Raw genomic sequence first — 19,883 nt, forward strand, 5'->3', positions numbered from 1 at the left:
AACCCTTCAGGAGAAACGTTTTGTGGTTCTGGTCCCGGTGTGTCACGCTAACATCAGAACTATCACCAGATCAGATCAATCACATGAAGCAGGATCAATAACTGAGACTAGAACATGTTCACCAGTGTTTGACAGGAAGCTTCATTTGGTTAAGAACAAACTGACGTTCTGTTCCTGTGGTTTCCTCCTCGGTCTCGTCTTGTTTGCATGTGTTCTCGCCACTACAGCAGAAAGAGAGAGGTGAGAGTTTAATCTGACGTCTCGTGTCGGTTCTGACAGAACAGACCGGTGTTGGCTGCTGGTTTCATCTGGTGCAGCTGATCGTGGTGAATTTGATTGATCAGGATAATCGTGAATATTCTCACGTGTACGTACAGTTCTGGATCAGTTTCCTGAAGCCTCGGCCTGCACATCTCCACAAAGTTCAATCAGACGTGAGTTTATTTATCCACTGTCTGTCAGACTTTGTGATATATGATGACTTATTTAAGATTCTTTGATTGTTTTCCTTTCTAATACATTACAGGTTTCAGTTTCACCAGAATGTAAGTTTGTTTAATACCACATCATCCTGACGTCATGTTCAGAATCGCTAGAAGCTAGAGCTCAGAACGAGGAACATTTTCTTTCTATTTATTTCATTTTGGTCGTAACAACAAGCAAAACATAAAATAATCTGAATTAAAAGAATCTGTCAGATCTTTTACTTCTGTTTTTTGTCATCAAATGTAATTACTTAAAATAATTCATAATGTCATAATTTTTATTTGATCCTTTCCTCCTTCATGTTTCCTCCTCTCCTCTTCCCTCTACCTTTACCTTCCTCCTCCTCTCTTCTCCTCCTCTCTTCTCCTCCTCGCTTCTCCTCCTCTCTTCTCCTCCTTGCTTCTCCTCCTCGCTTCTCCTCCTCGCTTCTCCTCCTCTCTTCTCCTCCTCTCTTCTCCTCCTCTCTTCTCCTCCTCCTCTCTTCTCCTCCTCTCTTCTCCTCCTCCTCTCTTCTCCTCCTCTCTTCTCCTCCTCTCCTCTTCCTCTGCTTCTCCTCCTCTCTTCTCCTCCTCTCTTCTCCTCCTCTCCTCTTCCTCTCTTCTCCTCCTCTCTTCTCCTCCTCTCTTCTCCTCCTGACCCTAATTGCTGCAGCTGCTCTGTCTGGGCGAGCGAGGCTCAGATAAACAGATAAAATAAAAAGAGCGAGAGCAGAGTGAAGGAGGAGAGAACTTTTCCTCTCATCAATTATTTCCTCTTAGCGTCTGAGTGCATCCTCCTCTCATCCTCCTCTCATCATCCAATCTTCTCATTTTTCTTTCTTTCCTCCTTCTCCATCTCTATAATTTCTTCTCCTCCTCCTAATTTCTCTCATTCCTCCTCCTTTCCTTCACTTATCTTACCTACTTTATCATTTTCTCCTTCCACACCTCCTCTCATCCTTCCTTCTTTTCTTTTCTTCCTCTTCTCACGATTGTATTCTCCCGTTGCTCTTCCTCCTGTTTTTCTCCTTCATCCCATCTTTATTTTACTCTTTTCTCCTGCTCCTCTTCATCCCTTCTCTTGAACATAACTTCATGATTTCTCTCCTCATCCCTCCTTTTACTCTCCCTTCTTCTCCTCTCGCTTTATTTTTATCTAGTTTCTTCCTCCCCCCTCCTTTAGCTTTCCTCTTTTAGTGTTCCTCCCCCGTTTGCCTCCCTTCTTCTCCTCCCTCCTCCTCTTCTTCATGTGAGACTATCTGAAACATTTAACACACATCATGTGATATTTAAATGCACACACAGATGGATTGTTTCAGTCACGTGTGTGTGTGTGTGTGTGTGTGTGTGTGTGTGAAGTAAAAATAAACACAGAAATGTGGATTATGCAAAACGAACAAATAAAACACATTAGAGACGCTCTGAAACAACGTGAGCCTCGTCGCAGCGACAAACCGACATGAGTTAATAACAAAGAGAGAGAGGGGGGAGGGAGGGGAGGGAGGAGAGAGCGTGGGAGATGTAAATACAGGAGAAAATGAGAGGGCAGAAAATAGGAAGAGAGAGGCGTAGAAAACAGAGAGAGGCAGACCTAACAGGGGAAAGACAAAAGAGAGAGAGAGCTGCAGAAAGGAAGGGCTGTTATTCTCAGCTGGACGAGCGTGACGCCCCCGAGGCCTCCGAACAGGAGGACGATGTCCATGTGGATGTGAAACAGAAGATTCAGAGCTGCTTGGTCCTGGATCGGTCGGTCAGAGGATGAAAACTGTCTCCATCTATTTGTAGATGAGATGTTTTTAAGCTTCCTCTTCTATCCTGTCGCACACATCAGAGTCCAGAAGTCTGAGACCAAACTGAAGAGCTCTGATGTCATCGAGCAGACATGCAAAAATAATTAAAAAATATCAGAAATAAAAATATTTTTCTAACCATGGCGTGACAGAGGCCTTGTGTCCACATGGTGTTGATCTCTGAGCACCACCATCTTTGTTCATCGTTCCCAGTGAGGGCTGAGCGTCTGCAGCAGCAGGCCAGAGGGGAGGTGCAGCGCTCCACCTTATCGTGGTCGCTCCAAGGGCTTCATGTTGAAACTCTCCAGAGAGGCTCAGCTGACGTCCTCCTGCCCTCAGAGATGATGTTTCTGTCTCCTATGGATGATGTCATCACCCACATCCTGCTCGAGGATCAGTGTCCATCATGCAGCGGCAGCTGTCAGTATGTTGTCATAGAAACAAGAAGCACGTGCAGCGTCTTCCTGACAGAACCAAACACAATGTGGATTCAGAGCCTCGAGGTTTATAAAGGCTCAGTTACACTGTATGTTGGATACAGATACAGGATTAACCTTCTGTTCGCGCTCTGAGTTCAGTTCTTCTGTAATTCTGAATGTTTTCTGAGAACAACAGAGCAGCAGTTAGTCGAGGGGGGAAGTGAAGCCAGTACAGAAACACAATCGCAGCAGACAAAAGAGGGAGAACGTATAAGAATGGATGAACTTTGTGAGAAGGGGTTGTGCAAACTGGTGAGATGTTATAAGATGCTACTGATGAGCAGCTGGTTGGAGACAAGTCGGTCAACTTGTGGTTGCCTTTCTTAATATCCACGCTGAGGAGAATGATGCCTGGACGTTCATAGGAAGTAAACGTTATCCTGCTCGAACCAGATGTTCTCGTACATTAAGGGAGAACCAAAGTGATCACACCATCAAAAGATCAACACATCAAACTTGGTTCACTCAGAAAGAAAAGCAGCGTCATCACATAAACAATCAGCAGTCAGGAGAAGGCTGTCCTGTAGCTGACCCGAGCCCTACGGAACCAACAGGTCGGGTTGCAGACCTCGACTGCACCCGGATCGAGGAGAAGCACCACTCCTGACTCCTGAGTCCTGACTGTCCTGGACCGTCCTCCACAGTCACCGGACCTCAACACCACTCAGTATCTATGGGGGCACTTGAAGGCTGAGGAACCCAAACGAGAAGCTTTGTGGAGATCCGTCACTTCATGCTGGGTGACATGAGTCAGCAGGTTCTACACTCACTTGTGGAGTTCATGCAGCTCGAGTGTTTGACGGAGGACAAACCAATGCTGAGATATTCTGACAGTCATGGACATTTTTCTCTCAAACTGTTGAGCTGTTCATAATGAAGACTTCCGTCTGTACACGACGTGAGTATTAGTTTACAATCCTTTAAAGGTGACGGATCAGATTTCTCACCAGCGGAAACATGCTTCATACACAATAAACCACTGTGTGTCTGTGTGTGTGTGTGTGTGTGTGTGTGTGTGTGTGTGTGTGTGTGTTTTTTTGGGAATGCTGGTTTCTTGTTTTCTGAGTGTGTGCAGTCTAATATTAGCCCCACACAGCCTCCTGCTCACATGTCCGATTGATTCTCATTGTATATTTATATTCCCGCTCTGCTTCTCTCAGTGGACGATCCAAAGTCACTCCACCGTCCTGCTGACGTGACACAAAGTCCTCTCACACACACACACACACATTTCTTCTTTGGTTATTTTACATCCAGGTAACACCTTCGGTCGTGCACTCACACAGAGGAAGAGGAAGTGTTTTTCAGGCAGTGGGGTTGTGGTCAGGACTTCCTCAGCTCCACTGCCGTCACCTCTGCTGATACGAGCGATCAGTGCAGTGTCATCAGCGTACAGGATGATGCTGCATTTGGTTGAGCTGGTTTTGTCGGCCATGGGAAGCTGAATAGCTGTTTGTGTAAGACCTGAACTCTGTAGACATGAAGTCAGTCAGGAAGTCTTATTTTGTACATGTGATAAAATACGGACACCAGACTTTCCTGTCAGTGTTCTGATGTTAGGCGTGGTTGCGTCAGTGTTACGGAGCGATGACGGGTCAGGATGAAAGAAACTAACGCTGACTGTTGTTTCTGGACGGTTTGTGGAGGACTTTTGTTCCTGTGCAGAATATTTTTACCAGCCTGTCTGGTCTCAGCGCTCATCGCTCTGTCCTCGCTGTTAGATTCTCTGTCGTGTGAATGTTTTTACAGTTTTGGAGGTTTTGAAGTGATCTGAGTGTTTGAACTTGAAAAACTCAGCAGCTTTAAATAAACACTGTTGATGCTGAAAATAGACTCAGCATGACTCAGAATTTCATTCTTTCTGTTTATTTTTGTGCTGCCTTTATATCTCTCATCTCTTTTTGTTTCTTTTCACTTTTTTATGCCTTCAATCATCCCCCTCTTCATCATCAGTTTATTGTACGTCTAATATGTCTTATTAAAAGCCTCATTCAGTAGATTTTATTTACATATTTACACCTAGTTGATCCATTTTGTGCTGAATATTCCTCTTGCTCCTACCACTCAGCTCTACACCTCCATTTTATGAGTTCAGGTGTTCAGTTCTAGGTGCAGGTTTCCCTTATAGTCTGCAGATGTCTCAGTATCTAACATTTCATCATTATTTCTAAATATATATTGTTAGCTAAGAACATTTCTGCGAAACCCTAGAAAAGTTCAGCTGAACGTATCTCCACGTGTCCACAGGTTTCCTCGGTAACATCCGGTGGTCTGTGGCTGTCTTGACCAGGTGCTGATGTTAGTCTGTAAAGTGTTCAGGTGATGAAACTTTGTTCTTTTTAATTTGCAGACTTGTTGAAAGCTTGAAGAATGAATTGCAAGTGTTCATGCTTTTCTTTCTCTGCGTCTGTTTACATGAACACCATTGACGACTGCTGATGATGTGTGAGGCTCTCAGAGCGTTGTCACGTTTCCTAAAGGGAGATTTCACCACTTCACTCAGGGTACAAATTGGAGATGTAAATGAGCCTTAATGAGATCATTGATATCGTCACTGGGTGGTGAGAAGTTCAGTATTATTATATCTTATAGCTATTTGAAAGTATTTTAATACGTTCTCTGGTCCATTATAGATAAATAATTTAATATTTATTCACAAGAAAAGAAAGAAAAAAGTGACGAACAATGACTTTATGTTGCAGAGTTTTATTTTTTTCTGCTTTCATGACTGTGCATCCTCAGATTTATGTAGCACAGCGACCACAGAACAACACTGAAGTTTAAACCTCGTCCATGTATTCAGCGATCTGTCAGTCCATCTGAGAAGGACAGCAGCTCCCAGCCCTGTGACGTTTGTCTGGAAGTGGACGATGATCTTTTAGAAAAACGTGATTATATCTATGAAATATAGAAGAGTGAGAGCACAAAAAGAGAAACACAAAGGATATGATCACACCAAAATAATCTGAGAGAAGGGAGACGACAGTGGGGCAGGATTTCAGTTTGCTCAAAGAGTCGGATCTCCTTCACCAGAGGAGGAGAAAACATGGAACAACCATCCCTCCTCCTGCAACTTTCATCATCACTCCATCAATTAAACATGGCCGTAGATTACACTGAAGGAGAGAGAGAAGGGAAAGGCGAGACGAGAAGGAGGGGAGGGGATTTAGGAAAAGGAGGTGAGGCAAGAAAAGGTGACGAGAAGGAGAGAAGAGGAGGAAAGACGAGGAGCAGGATGGAGGGAAAGAGGAGGAGAGCAGGGAGGCTTTTAGCAGCCGGCTGTAACCCAGAATAGAAGTTTTCAAAGAGAGAAAACAAACTGAGCCGATGATCAAACTCGTCCGGTCGATACTGGTGTCCTTGTGAAGAACGATCCTGGTTCAGACAGTTTGGAGGCTCGAGTGGAAACAGAGCAGCAAGGAGAGTTGAGAGTTAGCTTCCCACAGTCAGGAAGGTTTCAGTCAAACCACCAACACAAAAACACAAACACACAGATCAGTGTTGAGCTCAGCGGGTGGTGCAGTGTGTGTGTTTCATGTGTTAGCATTTGAATCACTCAGGACTGGACAACATTGTTGTGTGTTAGAGATGTTCGGCTTCAAACTGGGAAGTGTGGTTAAAGATTAGCATTGTCACCGTGAGCATGTTAGCATGCTGGTGTTAGCATTTAGCTCACTGCTGTGGATGTGTTAGCCTCATATAGCTGGTGGCTGTGCTGCAGACGAGACGTTTCCTCCTTGATGAATAGATTATTATAACAACCTGAAGCAGCTTCTTCTTCTTCTTCGTCTTCTTCTTCGTCTTCTTCTTCGTGTCCTCCTCTTCTCCTCTCTGATCGGAGGGATCATCCTCAGGTTTAATTGTCCTTCTGGCTCTCCTCTCTAAACTGATTACAATTGGCCGTCTGTCCCTCTATTAGATTGTGATTGGCTGGCTCCCCTATTACAGGTGAGAGATAAGGATCGCTCGGTGCGTTCGATTGGCTGACTGGACACTAATGGATTCCTATCTGCTCCAATCGCGCGGCAGCAGACGACCGTCTCTCTGTCGGCTCGTCGTGTTCTTCTTCTCTCAGGTGAATTTGGAGGCGGTCGTCTTCTTCTTCACCTCTCTCATCCTCCCTCGCTCGCTCTGTCCGTCAGTCTGTCCGTCTGTTTCGTGGTGCCGCCGCTCGCTGCAGGATGACATAATCCTGACCATGAAATATTTAAAGTACTGAGAGAGCGGCTCAGAATAACCGGGCTGACCCGGGCCTCCTGAGACTTTCCCCCCTTTTGTAAAACCTTTATTTATCACGACAGTTGACTCCAGCGCCACAGAGGGTCACGTGACCCGCTCGGAGGTCGTCTGCTGCGGCGCTGATCAGCGATGCATTATTCACTCCATTCAGCCGCTCCTCTGCATCTCTGCTGTGATGTCACAGGCGGGTTTAAAGGGACATTTCAGAGCCTGAATTTCATCTGGAACAGTTACTGGACACATGAAATCCCACCATGCACCTGATCATTTACCGCAGTTAAAGTAATAAAACATCAGTGTGAAAAAACTTGAGGTACAAATGTAATTGTAGCTTTCAAAATGTTACTTAAAACTAAGTATGTAAAGTTTTAACAACAAAATAAACTGTTTTTGTTTTGAAAAAATAAAATTAATATCAGAATATGATTATTGATCCATATTGTGGAGCATTACCATGGGTTATCTATAATAATACGCCCGAAACTATTTTGTGTAATTCTTCTGATCTGCACAATAACTCATGTTGACAAAAGTACTTTTACTATTAAACTTGAGTGTAGTCGCAGTGTAAAGTCACAGTAATGTAAATACAAGTAAAGTTAGCTCAGGATTAAAGTCACTACAGTACTTTTTATAAATGAACTTAGTTACTTTCCATCTCTGCAGCAGAGTTCCTCTCTGATGTTGCACAGATGTTATTTTATTGATAATGATTTTAATAACGTGCATATTTTCCATCTAATCTGCAACATCAGTTGAATAAATGTCACATTCCATGCAAAGTTATTGATTATGTTGATTAAGTGTGAATAAATGAAATAACTGGATGTGTAATCTGTTACAGGAGGCAGAAGTAATGTGTTTTAAACTGGGTCTAAAGACGTTTGTATTAATTAGATTAAATCAGATTTGAGAAGTTACAAGACAGGTGAACCTGAACGCACCTCCTGACTTCTGTCCTGAAGTTCAGTTTCAGGTTTTGTGTTTTTGTCTTCGTCCGCGACCATCAACAGCGACACAACTTTCAATTTCACTTCACTTCGTTTGTGTGTGAAGCAGCTGGTGTTCGGGTGGGTTAGGGACAGACAGCGTCCATGTTGCACAGATTAAAGATTGTTGAGCACGTTTACATGAAAACAATAATCTGATAACTGGGAATAATCAGGTTATGATAATAATCTGATGTGACGTGTTTACATCACTGTAGTAATGTGACATGTAACGTATCGGCCTGATGAGGATTCAGTCAGTCAGCTGGATTGTGGACATAAAACTGCTTGTTGTCTTTGTTGAACCATCACAGCGTCTCTGCCGGTCCGGTTCTCCTCGGGTGGTTTGATGTTCGCTGTCCTGCTTCATGTGTTCTACGTATATGAGCAGAAAACATCTGCGCACGTTTAAACAACTTCAAGTTGAGTCAGTGTGAAGAAATCAAATGAATCAGACTGAAACACAAACTGGATGAGTTTATCAAAAGGTTACAAATAAAGTTACGAGGGAAAAAATATAAAGTGTTTATTATACAATAAAGTGACAGATTTAAAGCGGTTGTTCTGTAATAAATCACACGCTGAATTATTTGATTTATTCACATTGACTCAACCTGATACAAGAATGTGACACTTTACACTCAGGTCTTATATTGGACTTATATGGGAGAAGTTATTAAATAGTTATCATGAATAAAGAAACATGTTTGACCACAATAAATAACATCCAGATGAATAAATAAAGCGCTCCTCCTGCCCCTGCTCCTGTTCCTCCTGCTGGTGTTCCTCCTGGCGGTGTGGAGGAGGTTTAATATATAATTAAAGACTGAGCTGAATAAATAATGAACAACAGAAATAATAAAAGCTTCCACACGCTGCTCCTGCTGTGCGTTCTGACCTCGCTGTGTCTTCAGATCATCTGATCATATTTACAGATGGAGATATGAGCCCTGCTCCTCCACCTCTCCTCCTGACCTCCCCGTCTCCTTCTCCTCTTTCCTCCCTCCCTCCGCCCTTCCTCTCCTCTGTCCTCGCTCGACCTCCTCCTTCCGTCCTCCTCCCTTTACTCCCCCTCCATCCTCCTCTCTCCTCTCTCCTCTCGGCTGCTGCAGGACGGAGTCTTGGCTCCCACAGCTGCAGATAATGACCCCCGGACAAAGACGGGGGGGAGGACGGAGATGGGAAGGGAGATAGAGGAGGAAATAAAGGAAATGTATAGAGAGGGAGGAGGGAGAGGAAGAGAATCTAAACTTTCTCCTCTGGCTGCCTACTAACCAGCGAAACAAGCCCTCTAATGCTGCCATCCATTATTCAACATTAGGAGCTCCAGGCTCTCTCACACACACACACACACACACACACACACACACACACACACACACACACACACACACACACACACACACACACAGCTGGTTTAATCACCTCCCTGCAGTCACAACCTCCAACATTTTACACGCTGGCTTCAGTTGACTGACCTCTGCTGGCTGCTGCAGAGCTGCTCAGCTTCTCTCACAAACATAAAAACATATTCAACAGTTTTATTTCAACACGCCGCCTGAAGATAAACTTTACTGTCACAGCTGCAGGATGTAAACTGGAAGCTTACAGAGGAAACTAACCAGCAGAACACAGACACATCGCCGCTTCTCCTCCTCGTGTTTAACTGTCGTAAACACAGCGTTAGCATCGCGGCTACAGCTAACTGTGCCGAGCCGTAACAATCTCAGTCTGATGGAGAAACTCTGATCTCAGGTCTGTGAACTCAGAGTGAATCAGCTGGTTGTATTAATCAGTCTGCAGGTTCTGTAGAATGATGGTGGTTCTGAAGTGTCTCTGGTATCGGTGCTGAGAGGAGACACAGATCAACAGGGGAACAGACTTTAACACAACACCGGAGCGTCTCCGTCCGTCTGTTCACTCCTGTTTCACCTCAGTGTCTTTATTCTTCCTCTTCACCTTCTTCACCTCCTCCATCAGCAGCTTCTTTTGCTCCTGCAGTGGACAGTTTCCACAGTTAGTCCCCTGCAGATAGTGACCGGAGAACATCTTCCTGCTTCTGTTGCTCAGTGGCAGACGTCCTTTGTGCCTCAATTCAAGCTTCATTTTTTTCTGGGAAAAGAACGCGCGAGGATTATAGTGAACTCATCTTTACGTGGATGGTGTCATCATTCTGTGACATCACTGTGACATCAGGGTTTACTCATAGAGAAAGTACTGTCTATTTCAAGTTTAAAGGAACAGTTAACCCAAAAATAAACACTGTGTCCACAAAACAGTTCTGGAGCTTCACAGTAAAACGGAGTTGCAGCGTTCTGCTGAACAACTGAAGCAGTTGAGACTTGATTTAAAACAGAAGCAACCAGAGAAACATCAGATGTCTCCGTACAGCTGATCTGCTGTGGTCACAGTCTGCAGGAGAGAACACATCACAACCTGATCTCAGACCAGATTTACAGCCTGATCCGAGGAGAGTGCCATGCATGCAAACGCTTTTATCTTAACATCTACAGTGAAGATTTCAGCTTGAAAAGGTTGTAAATATCATCTATTCAGATTACGGTACAAACGTGTGTGTGAGTGTGTGTGTGTGCGTGTGTGTGTGTGTGTGTGTGTGTGCACGCGCGCACAAATACTGTTCAGGTCAGTGAATCAAAATAAATCAATGAAGTCGTGTTTTTTGCCTGAATGAGTTAAATGAGGCTTCTTTGTGACTTTGTGTGTGTGTGTATTTATATACATACACACTGTGGTGCATGTATGATGTGTGGGCCCATCAGGAGGTTGAACATGTATGTTGCTCCCTGTGTGTGTGTGTGTGTGTGTGTGTGTGTGCTGGATGCCTGCAGGGCGTTCTGGGCTGTAATTGGTTGAACTCTTGACCTTCTTCTCTTCTTCTCCCTTCATCTCTGCACTGACGAACACATGAAGAAGAATCAGAATCAATCTGAAGATGTTTTTAAGACTCACATTGATTCTTTTATGGCACAAAAATCAAAGTATACGAAGTTTAAAATCATTTTAATCACACACAACTCAGCTGTGTGTCAGACCAGTTTACACACACACACACACACACACACACACACACACACACAGTGGGAGCAGCATCAAAGCTAATTTACAGTCTATTAAAGGTGCATTGCGTGTAATGTTTGGCTGTAAACCCAAGGCCGCTGCAGATTTACTGCTGCCTGCTGACAATAAACACACACGCTCTTGTAGCTATAAAGCATCTTGCAGCTGGTGTGTGTGTGTGTGTGTGTGTGTGTGTGTGTGTGTGTGTGTGTGTGTGTGTGTGTGTGTATGTGTGTGCGCGCACCAGCAGGGTGACGGTGTTAGTTTAGCGTCAGCAAAACAGGAAACATCTAACCCAAGTCTGTCTGATTTACATGTTATATCTTGTGAGCTAACAGGCTAATCGCTGCAGTCTGCCTGGTGTGACCGGGTCAAGCTATCGCTACGCTAACTGGACCTAGACGCTAACATGTAGTCACAAAACTCTGATTCTGAATTTGACTATTTTTTCCTCTTTCTTGCTCACTGGCACCAACAAATACGAGACACAGTTTTACTAAAGAGAGGCATTTTATTTAATTTGACTGTATGTCATATTTTTAATCAAATCTGAGCCTCAACAGGAGATTTAGTGGAGACGATGTGCAACAACAGTTTTTGTGCTAACATAAGCTAACCACGTCCTGTTTGTCTCTCTGCTGGACTCACGGAAATACAACTGATATCAGTGTTTTTATCAGAGAACGAGAGGGTGTTCATTAAATCAATAGCTTTCCTCTGCTAATGTTCCTTTCTGCCAGGCACTCTGCGACGCTCCCAGCTGACCACAGATGGCTGGTTTCAGTCGTGGTGGTTCCTGATGACGGTGCAGAGCTGACAGTTTACTGGACGTACTTAACGAGTCAAGACAGAGCAGAGAATGTAGCATAAAGATTAGCTAAGAGAACATCTGAAGGTTCGAGGTGTTCTGTGCGTCGGTCTGATCTGGGGTCAGGTCACAGTGACTCTGTTTGATGTAGGTTGGACTCTCCTGAGCTGTAACTGGATCAGTTAGAGTGATTATTTGAGTTGCTATCTAAGCTGAAGGTTTTAGCAGCTACACTGACCCGTGTTGATTGGTCACCTTGAACCTAATCATTTGTGAGTAGGTGGTGTTACCTGGTGAAGTCAGCAGCAGTGTCGTCCTCCTCCAGAAGTCACGCTGGAACTTAACTTCCACTGAAGCAAAGGCTCCATAAACCTCAGGCTAATGAGGCTGATGTTCCAGCTGTGCTGTGTGAGTTAGCAGCTGGCAGAAGCTGCAGCCGGCTGTCTGCCCATCACAGCTTCATTTACATTGTGAGATTTACTCTCCGTCAGCAGCTCAGTAGCTGCCTCTCTGTCTTCTTCTGCAGCACCCGGAGAAGAATGAGACCAGGTTTATGATTTCGTCCTTCGTCTCTTTTATGGGCCCGAAGTGAGGAACCTCTGAGTCAGCTGGTGTTTCTTATAGGAGACATTTTCTCAGACAAACAAGCTCGAAAGAAAAACCAAACTCACAGCGTCAGGGTGGTTTAAGACCAGCTGAGGACGACTGCTGAACTCAACTGTTATCTGAGGCCACATTATACTCACTGAACTGACCCATGAGCAAACTGCTGAACTGTTTTAATACTAAACTGACCAGTTAGCTAGCTTAACTGAACCAAAGTGTTTTAGCAGTAAGATCATATTTAATTTAGCGGCTAACACTTTTAGCTTAACTTGCTATAAACAAATGAGTCACAGAGGTGTCAGACATCTACCAGATAAACTGACCAATTATCTAATCTGAACCTAACCCAACATTTTAGCTTCTCAACAGAAACATTTGCTAACTTAAACTGACCGAGCTAAACTGAACCTAGCAGGTAAGCTAACGGTAAGATGCTAAACCAAATGAAACCGGCTGTTTGGCCACTAAACTGACTCGATTGTTAAATATTTCATTAAAACTTGTTTCTGAAAACATAAAATGTGAAAATGGAACGAGATCTTGATTCAAATCAAATCAGCATTTATTTATTCACATGGTGTGTCCAGTCATCGCCTTCTTATTTTCCTGATGTGTTGAGTCTGTGTGGTCGGAAATAAAATAATAAATAACTAAACTGCTTCAAACCTTTTGTGTGACAACAAATCTGAAACTGACTCAGTTTATTTAACTGAGAATATTTTTCAAACCGACAAATTTGTAGTTTGAAATGTGATTCACGTCGATGAAACCCGGTTGACGTCACAGCGACTCTCAGAGTCTGTGGAGAAATGATGGTGGCAGGAGGAGGGTTCTGGTCCAGTTGATGTTCCGGGTGGACTCACAGTGTTTGGACGCAGACGGACATCTTCGATTGTTCCGGGAGCTTTTTGCCAATAATTACAGGTGACTTTTGCACTTCTCCACCGTCTCTGTTACCCTCATTGATCTGCTCCCAGCTGCCAACATCGCTCCCAGCCGAGGGCTCTGGAGGTCCAGTAGAACCGACCGGCGCCTCGTCACACGGTCCAGATACACTCGCTCAGGCCCGGTCCCACAGAATAAGACATTTGAATGTGTCATTATGGACTCTTAAGGACTGAGACACGAGTTATTGATCAGAAACAATGAACTGATGAGCGTCATCATCAGTGTATTAACTTTAATTATCTCGGATTCAGTTCTTGTTGCTCCGAACTGTAACATTTCTGGTTGTTTGTTGATGTTTTGTGACATAAACAGGACAGGAGAGGGTTCAGTGCCTTGCTCAAAGGCACTGAGTATAATTTAGGATGTTCAGTTTGCAGGACAACATTTAACATCTGAAATACAAACACATGATGTTTAAGAAGATTTGGATCAGACAGAATAAAACACATGAATCACCTGTAGCAGTTTGACGTGAGCCTTCAGACGACTCCGTCACCTCCACCTGCAGCTTTATGATGGAACACGTGTTCACGATGACGCACAACTTTGAAATTAGCTTCACAGTAAATGAGCTTCAGATACGAGCGTTAGCGCAGCAGATGGGGTCGCGGCCTTCTTCTGTGAAGGAGCGAGACATAATCCACTGCAGCACTTCATTACCTGCATATCTGATTTACTGAACCCTCTGACATGATTTGCATATTTCAACAGAAAGACTTTAATTCCACAGTGAGACCGACACGAGGAAGGTGGAAGAGGACTCTCACGATTTATCTCCAGGAAAGTTCAAACAATTACTACAAACGAGTGTCAGATTTATCGTGGCGCTGCTCTGTCAGGAGGACTTTACTGAACTTCAGGTTCCAGAAGAATGGAGGTAAATGAAGCGCCTGACGCTGCTCACCTTGGACTGGAAATGTTGTTCATACATGAGCGAAATGTCGGCAGGAAAATATAACACACGCATTATTAAACATCAGCAGACTGATGTGGACCAATCAGACGCAGCGAGACGAGACAAAGACGTAAAAGCCGTAAGAAGCCGTAAACAGACAGAGAGGGAGGCTGGAATGTGGAGAAAAGGCGTGTTAGTGTCTCGTATCTGCAGAGAGTTTCTGATTTTCTCTCTTTGTTGCTGCTCGGGACGCTTTACCAACCCAACATGTGTCTATTTGACGTCCTGGGAATGAGACTCAACAATCAGCTGTCTCTGTGGTGCGTTCAGGAACAGCTGGGACAAATCCTACTGATTCTACCTTTAACTTTAATAGTCTTTGGATTCTATTAATATGATGTGAGCTTCATTTTCTTTTGATTTGAGCTTTGTTCACTCCATTCCTTTGTTTCTCTGATGAACAGGTGAAACAGGTGAATATCTTCCCTGATGGATCAATAAAGTCTCATCTCAAATGATTTTTGCAAAAGAAAACAAAATTCTTTCCTCATCTGAAAATATGAGCAGTGATCACGTTCTCCTGTATCTGTCTTCAGACGTATTCAGAGCAGACGGTCCGCTGCCTCCTGGTTCTGCTCAGGTTCTGTACAGTAACATGTGGGTCAGTGCAGCTGTAAACTGTTTTCTTCTCTCAGTGTGTCTGAGCAGATTCACACAAAGTGTCCTGGCCTCCTGCCCGATCTCTAATGCCTCCTCCTCCTCCTCTTCCTCGTCTCACTACCTGTGATTTATGGCTCTGTACAATGGAAGGTGAAGGCCGCCTGAGTCAACAACCAATGGTGTGTGCGTGCGTGTGTGTGTGCGTGTGTGCGTGTGTGTGTGTGCGCAGTCTTACAGTGGGGAGACAGTAATATCTTGTGCACCATTAACAACCACAGAGCGAACAGCATTTAAATCTGTTTCTGGTCCTGTTCACACCTGAGTGACCCGATCTCAGGTGGAGGCCTCAGTACAGGTGTGAACGACCCCGACACTCACTGAGGACACTGATCACTGATCAGCATTCAGACTGTGATGTTAATTAATCCAACCATTGAACCAGTAACACAACATCACCAGACTCCCTTAACAAATGTGTCAGTTTAGTGAGTTGTTGAGTTGGAGACACTTTATAAACTCTGTGAAACTCTGTCTCTGACTCATTCTGCATTATTTGGACCTTCTTGTTAATTCTGCAAATGTTCTACATGAACTTCTTTCTGTCTTTGAGCAGAAACATGGTGTCTGTTTGTCTCAGAGAGGTGTATTTTAATATAAAGTGGTGGTGAGAACTGAGGCTTTAGAGCTGCTCATGTGTGATCACTCAGGATGAGTCTTAAACTGGACCATGCCAGTGGGACTTCATATCCCATCAGCCCCTGTAATCTCTCTGGATACTCTGGTGAGAGCTCAGTGAGTTGGTCTGCGTGTGGACTGATGATGTCACTGTGTTGTGGTCCTGCAGGTACGGCGACATGGTTCCGAACACCATCGCGGGGAAGATCTTCGGCTCGATCTGCTCTCTCAGCGGCGTGCTGGTGATCGCCCTGCCGGTGCCGGTCATCGTGTCCAACTTCAGCCGAATCTACCACCAGAACCAGAGAGCGGACAAGATGAGAGCGCAGCAGGTCAGACTCGTGGTTCTGTTCAGTTTGAGGTCCAGTCAGTAGATTATTCCTTTAAGGAGGGACCAGAACAATAACTCAAGTTCAGTGCTGTACGATGATGTGCAAACTCCTGCGTGAGCGACGTCTCCAGTCGATTACTCACATTCAGACAGTTCGTTTCAGTGTGTGGACCTGAAATGTGACCATCAGATGAAGCCAGGACCAAAATTCTTGTTTCATGTTGTTGAAATATTCAAGTCAAATTATTTACGGAGGGAAAATCTGTTTTTATCACTCCATGAATCAGAAAATACTGTCGACAGCCATAACAAGACTGTTCTCTCCACATTTTTAGACTAAATGTTTTATAAATCAGGCTGTTAAAGAAAACAGAACAAAACCTCAGTTGTGAGTGATTTCTGGCTCGTTACCATGAATCTGCCAGAGTTGATTACTTACAGGACTGTTCTTTATTTTTGCACATTTTTTACTTTATGTGAATGAAATCTGAACTAATACAAACGTGTGTGTGAAGAGTGTGTGTTTCCACTGTCGTGTCCGAAGCTTTAATTCAGTTCAGCTGCAGCAGATTTAATTCATCTGAGAGCCTCTGCTAAAATATGAACCCATCAGATGATGAAATATTACAGGTTGCACCTTTTAAATATTCAAAATATTATTAAATATTATCAAATATTATCATCAAGTCTGAACTGAACCTGCAGCTCAAGAGACCAAACTCTGCTGCTTCACCAGAGACAAACAACAGATGAAGTCTGACGGCTTCACTTTAACCTCAGTGCTCCTGTGTGTGTGTGTGTGTGTGTGTGTGTGTGTGTGTGTGTGTGTGTGTGTGCTGACGGGGCTGTTTTCCTGTGTGTTTCTGTCCGACAGAAAGTGCGCTTGGCTCGGATCCGCATGGCGAAGAAAGGAACAGCCAACGCCTTCCTCCAGTACAAAGAAGACCGATCACTGGGGGTGAGACACACACACACACACACACACACACACACACACTGACAGTCGATAGCTTCTCACTAACAGCAGGAAGGGTGGATTACAGTGATGGAGAGGAAGTGTCAGAGCAGGAGAAAGAAAACAGAGCGAGTGCAGAGTGACATCACAGAGTCACATCAGCTGCTCAACTCGTCGTGTTTTCACCTCGCTTCAGTTTCTGTGTCACGATTGGAACTTAAAGCGGTCGGCTGACGTGGTTCTGTCCTCTCAGAGCCCAGGTGAGCAGCTCCAGTCAGCCCGCAAAACACGTCTGACCCACAAACTGACAGACAGAATCAGACAGAATCAGACAGACGGAGATAAAGACTCACGGACAGATGAGGAGCTGCTGGCTCAGCAGTTTGGAGCTCGACCAATAACATCACAGCAGCTTTTTCCCAACAGCAGCTTGGCAACACAACAATGGAGGCAGAGCAGCTCCATCAGCACACAGACGGACGGACCGGGAGGGACAGACAAACTGTTATCTTTAGAACAAAAAAAGGAAGAATTTCAAGTCAGTTTGAAGTTCGTAGCTTCAGGATCCAGACAGAAGTTTTCATGAGGAGGCAGATTTGAGTTGAGTGGTTCAGACGTTCATCTTCCCTTCAGGATGAACTGTGATGATGTTTCATCTGGCATCATCACCAGGTCGGCACTTCATTATCGCCCCCTGCTGGTGTATGAAGGTGAAGGCGTTTCAGATTTCTACATTAAAATGTCTGAAAACAACTCGACCGTCGTACTGCATGTTGTGAGTTGTGTTCTCACATCATCCTAAATTTTTCCAACAAGTTTTTCCTCGAGTAGACGGTGAGTTTCATCTGGTCGTCTGTCGCTGTCAAATCAGGAGAAGGTCAGAGAGAAGAAGGAACGAGGTGAAACACAGCGAGAAGAAAAGTGTGAAACGTTGGTTTTCATCAGACAGCTCGGTTGTTTGATGATGTTTGTCTGCAGGAATATTTGTGATTATTTGCTCCAAAACAGTCGGATTACTGTTACTGTACATTAGCTGTGAGCTAAACACGGACAAGTGTCGAGTGTCCTGAAAACAAAGTTGTTGATGTGGAGGTGAACTCTGATCGTCTGTCAGCTCCAACACCACGACTTTCTGTCTTTATTCAGCCACAGGATCAAACGTTCACCGGGTTTCAATGTTTTATCAGTAAAATGGCTTTAAAACTTCAAGGTAGACACACACACACACACACACACACAGATATTGTTGAGTCTTAATCCCTCTCTGGCGCTTAAGAAGAGAGAGGGATGACTGTTGGATATAAAGAGTGCATAATAAGGATGAGGAGGAGGAGGAGGAGGGGGAGGAGGAGGAGGAGGGGGAGAGGAGAGAGGAAATAAGAGGATGAAGAAAAGCAGGAGAGCTGTGATACAGAACGAGGAGAGGAAGACGAGGACGAAGCTCTCTGCTGTAATCTGAAAAAAAGATGGAGAACCTGATTTTTTTTGTCTCGTCTTTACCAGACGGGGAGATGAAGAGGAGACGTGTGGTGAAGAAAAAAGAGGCGAAGAGATTATTAAATGTCGACTGACCTTCAGTTAAATCTTTATTAAAACAAGTTAAAGAAACGTTTTAATGAGTGACGACTCTCAGACATTAAAGTTAAACCTCTAACGAGACGTTCATCCTTCACTTCTTCTTCTTCTCATTAACACCAACTCTCTCCAGCTGATGACAGAGGTGCTACAGTTTGTCCTGAAGGTGGCGCCGGTCATTAAAATGTAGAGGTCTCATCCTCCAGGGAGACAAACTGAGATCCAGACTTCATGATGGTCTGACAGGACAGAACTTAGAGCCTGAAGACAATAAGCCAGCAGTGAACCATCTCTTCAGACCTCCTCCACACAAACACCGTCCTTCAGAGGATGCAGCAGCTGTTTCTGTAAAACCAGGTTTTTAGGATCGAACACTCTGCCCTGGTGGCCGTTAGTGGTATTACACCATGAAACTCCCCCGCTGACACCAACAACAGTCGAGGTCGATAACGACTCCTCATATTCTGAGTTTTTGATCCATGGAGGCTTTATGTTAGTTAAACTTCCTCAAGATTAGAAAAAGTCATTTATACATGTGTGATGTCATCACAATGTAAAATCTGTGGGCGGAGCTTGCATTGTCAATGAGCCGCATAATCAGGAAGTAAACACAGAAGCTAGAGAACATGTTGCGTTTGCACAGCACAAACACTGTATTACAATATTTTACAATATAACATCCAGTTCACATCCTGGATTGAAAGTGAAATCCTACAGCAACATTTAAGTGATTTCTTGAAGTTTGGTCGTCTGAGCTGAGTTTCAGCATCTTGTTGTTTCTTGTATGTTTATTCTGAACCTAACCGTCACCCTGAAGAAACCTGGCAGCATGTTTTCACTGTCGTAGTTGTTGCTGAATGTTCACAGACGTCAAATTAATAACAGGAAGTCATTTTTTTTTTTCATAAGAACAAAGAGTTTCAAAAAGTCCTGTCTCCATTAGTTTTCACTTTCTGGCTACAAAATGTTGTTTCTGTCACATCTGCAAGTTATTTGATCCACAGATCGTATTAAATACTGTAGAGAAACATTTCAGCCTGTCAGAATTCAGAGTGTTTAAAATGAGACTCAACACTCAAATGATCCAGCCTGCTGACGTCCTGATCATCTGAGAAAATACTTGAAACACTCTGTAGTCAAATGATTTCCAAGGATTCTCAGTCGAGCACTGATTGAGATCTCCTGATGTGAAACTATCACCTGTTGACCCGATGAATCGTGAGGTTGATTTGTGTGTTTCTGGTGTGTGTTGCGTTCAGGACCACGACAGCGACAGCACGGCTCTGTGTGTGAAGAACCGATCAGCGTTCGAGCATCAACACAACCACCTGCTGCACTGTCTGGAGAAGACGACGGTGAGGATTCAGACGGATCTGAAGTTTATATCTGCT

The 19,883-nt window shown here is 44.1% G+C and overlaps 1 protein-coding gene across 2 annotated transcripts in view; it reads left to right on the forward strand.

Moving 5' to 3' along the window:
* Positions 1-19,883, forward strand: part of kcnd1 (potassium voltage-gated channel, Shal-related subfamily, member 1) — a 62,917-nt gene that overhangs the window by 36,963 nt on the left and 6,071 nt on the right. For both annotated transcript variants that reach the window (XM_037104567.1, XM_037104568.1), the window contains exons 5-7: positions 15,801-15,963; positions 16,837-16,920; positions 19,752-19,847. In XM_037104567.1, the coding sequence (XP_036960462.1) occupies positions 15,801-15,963; positions 16,837-16,920; positions 19,752-19,847 (343 nt within the window). The remainder of the gene's footprint in view (positions 1-15,800; positions 15,964-16,836; positions 16,921-19,751; positions 19,848-19,883) is intronic.

Source organism: Acanthopagrus latus, chromosome 7 (assembly GCF_904848185.1).
Source record: "Acanthopagrus latus isolate v.2019 chromosome 7, fAcaLat1.1, whole genome shotgun sequence".
NCBI lineage: Eukaryota > Metazoa > Chordata > Actinopteri > Spariformes > Sparidae > Acanthopagrus > Acanthopagrus latus.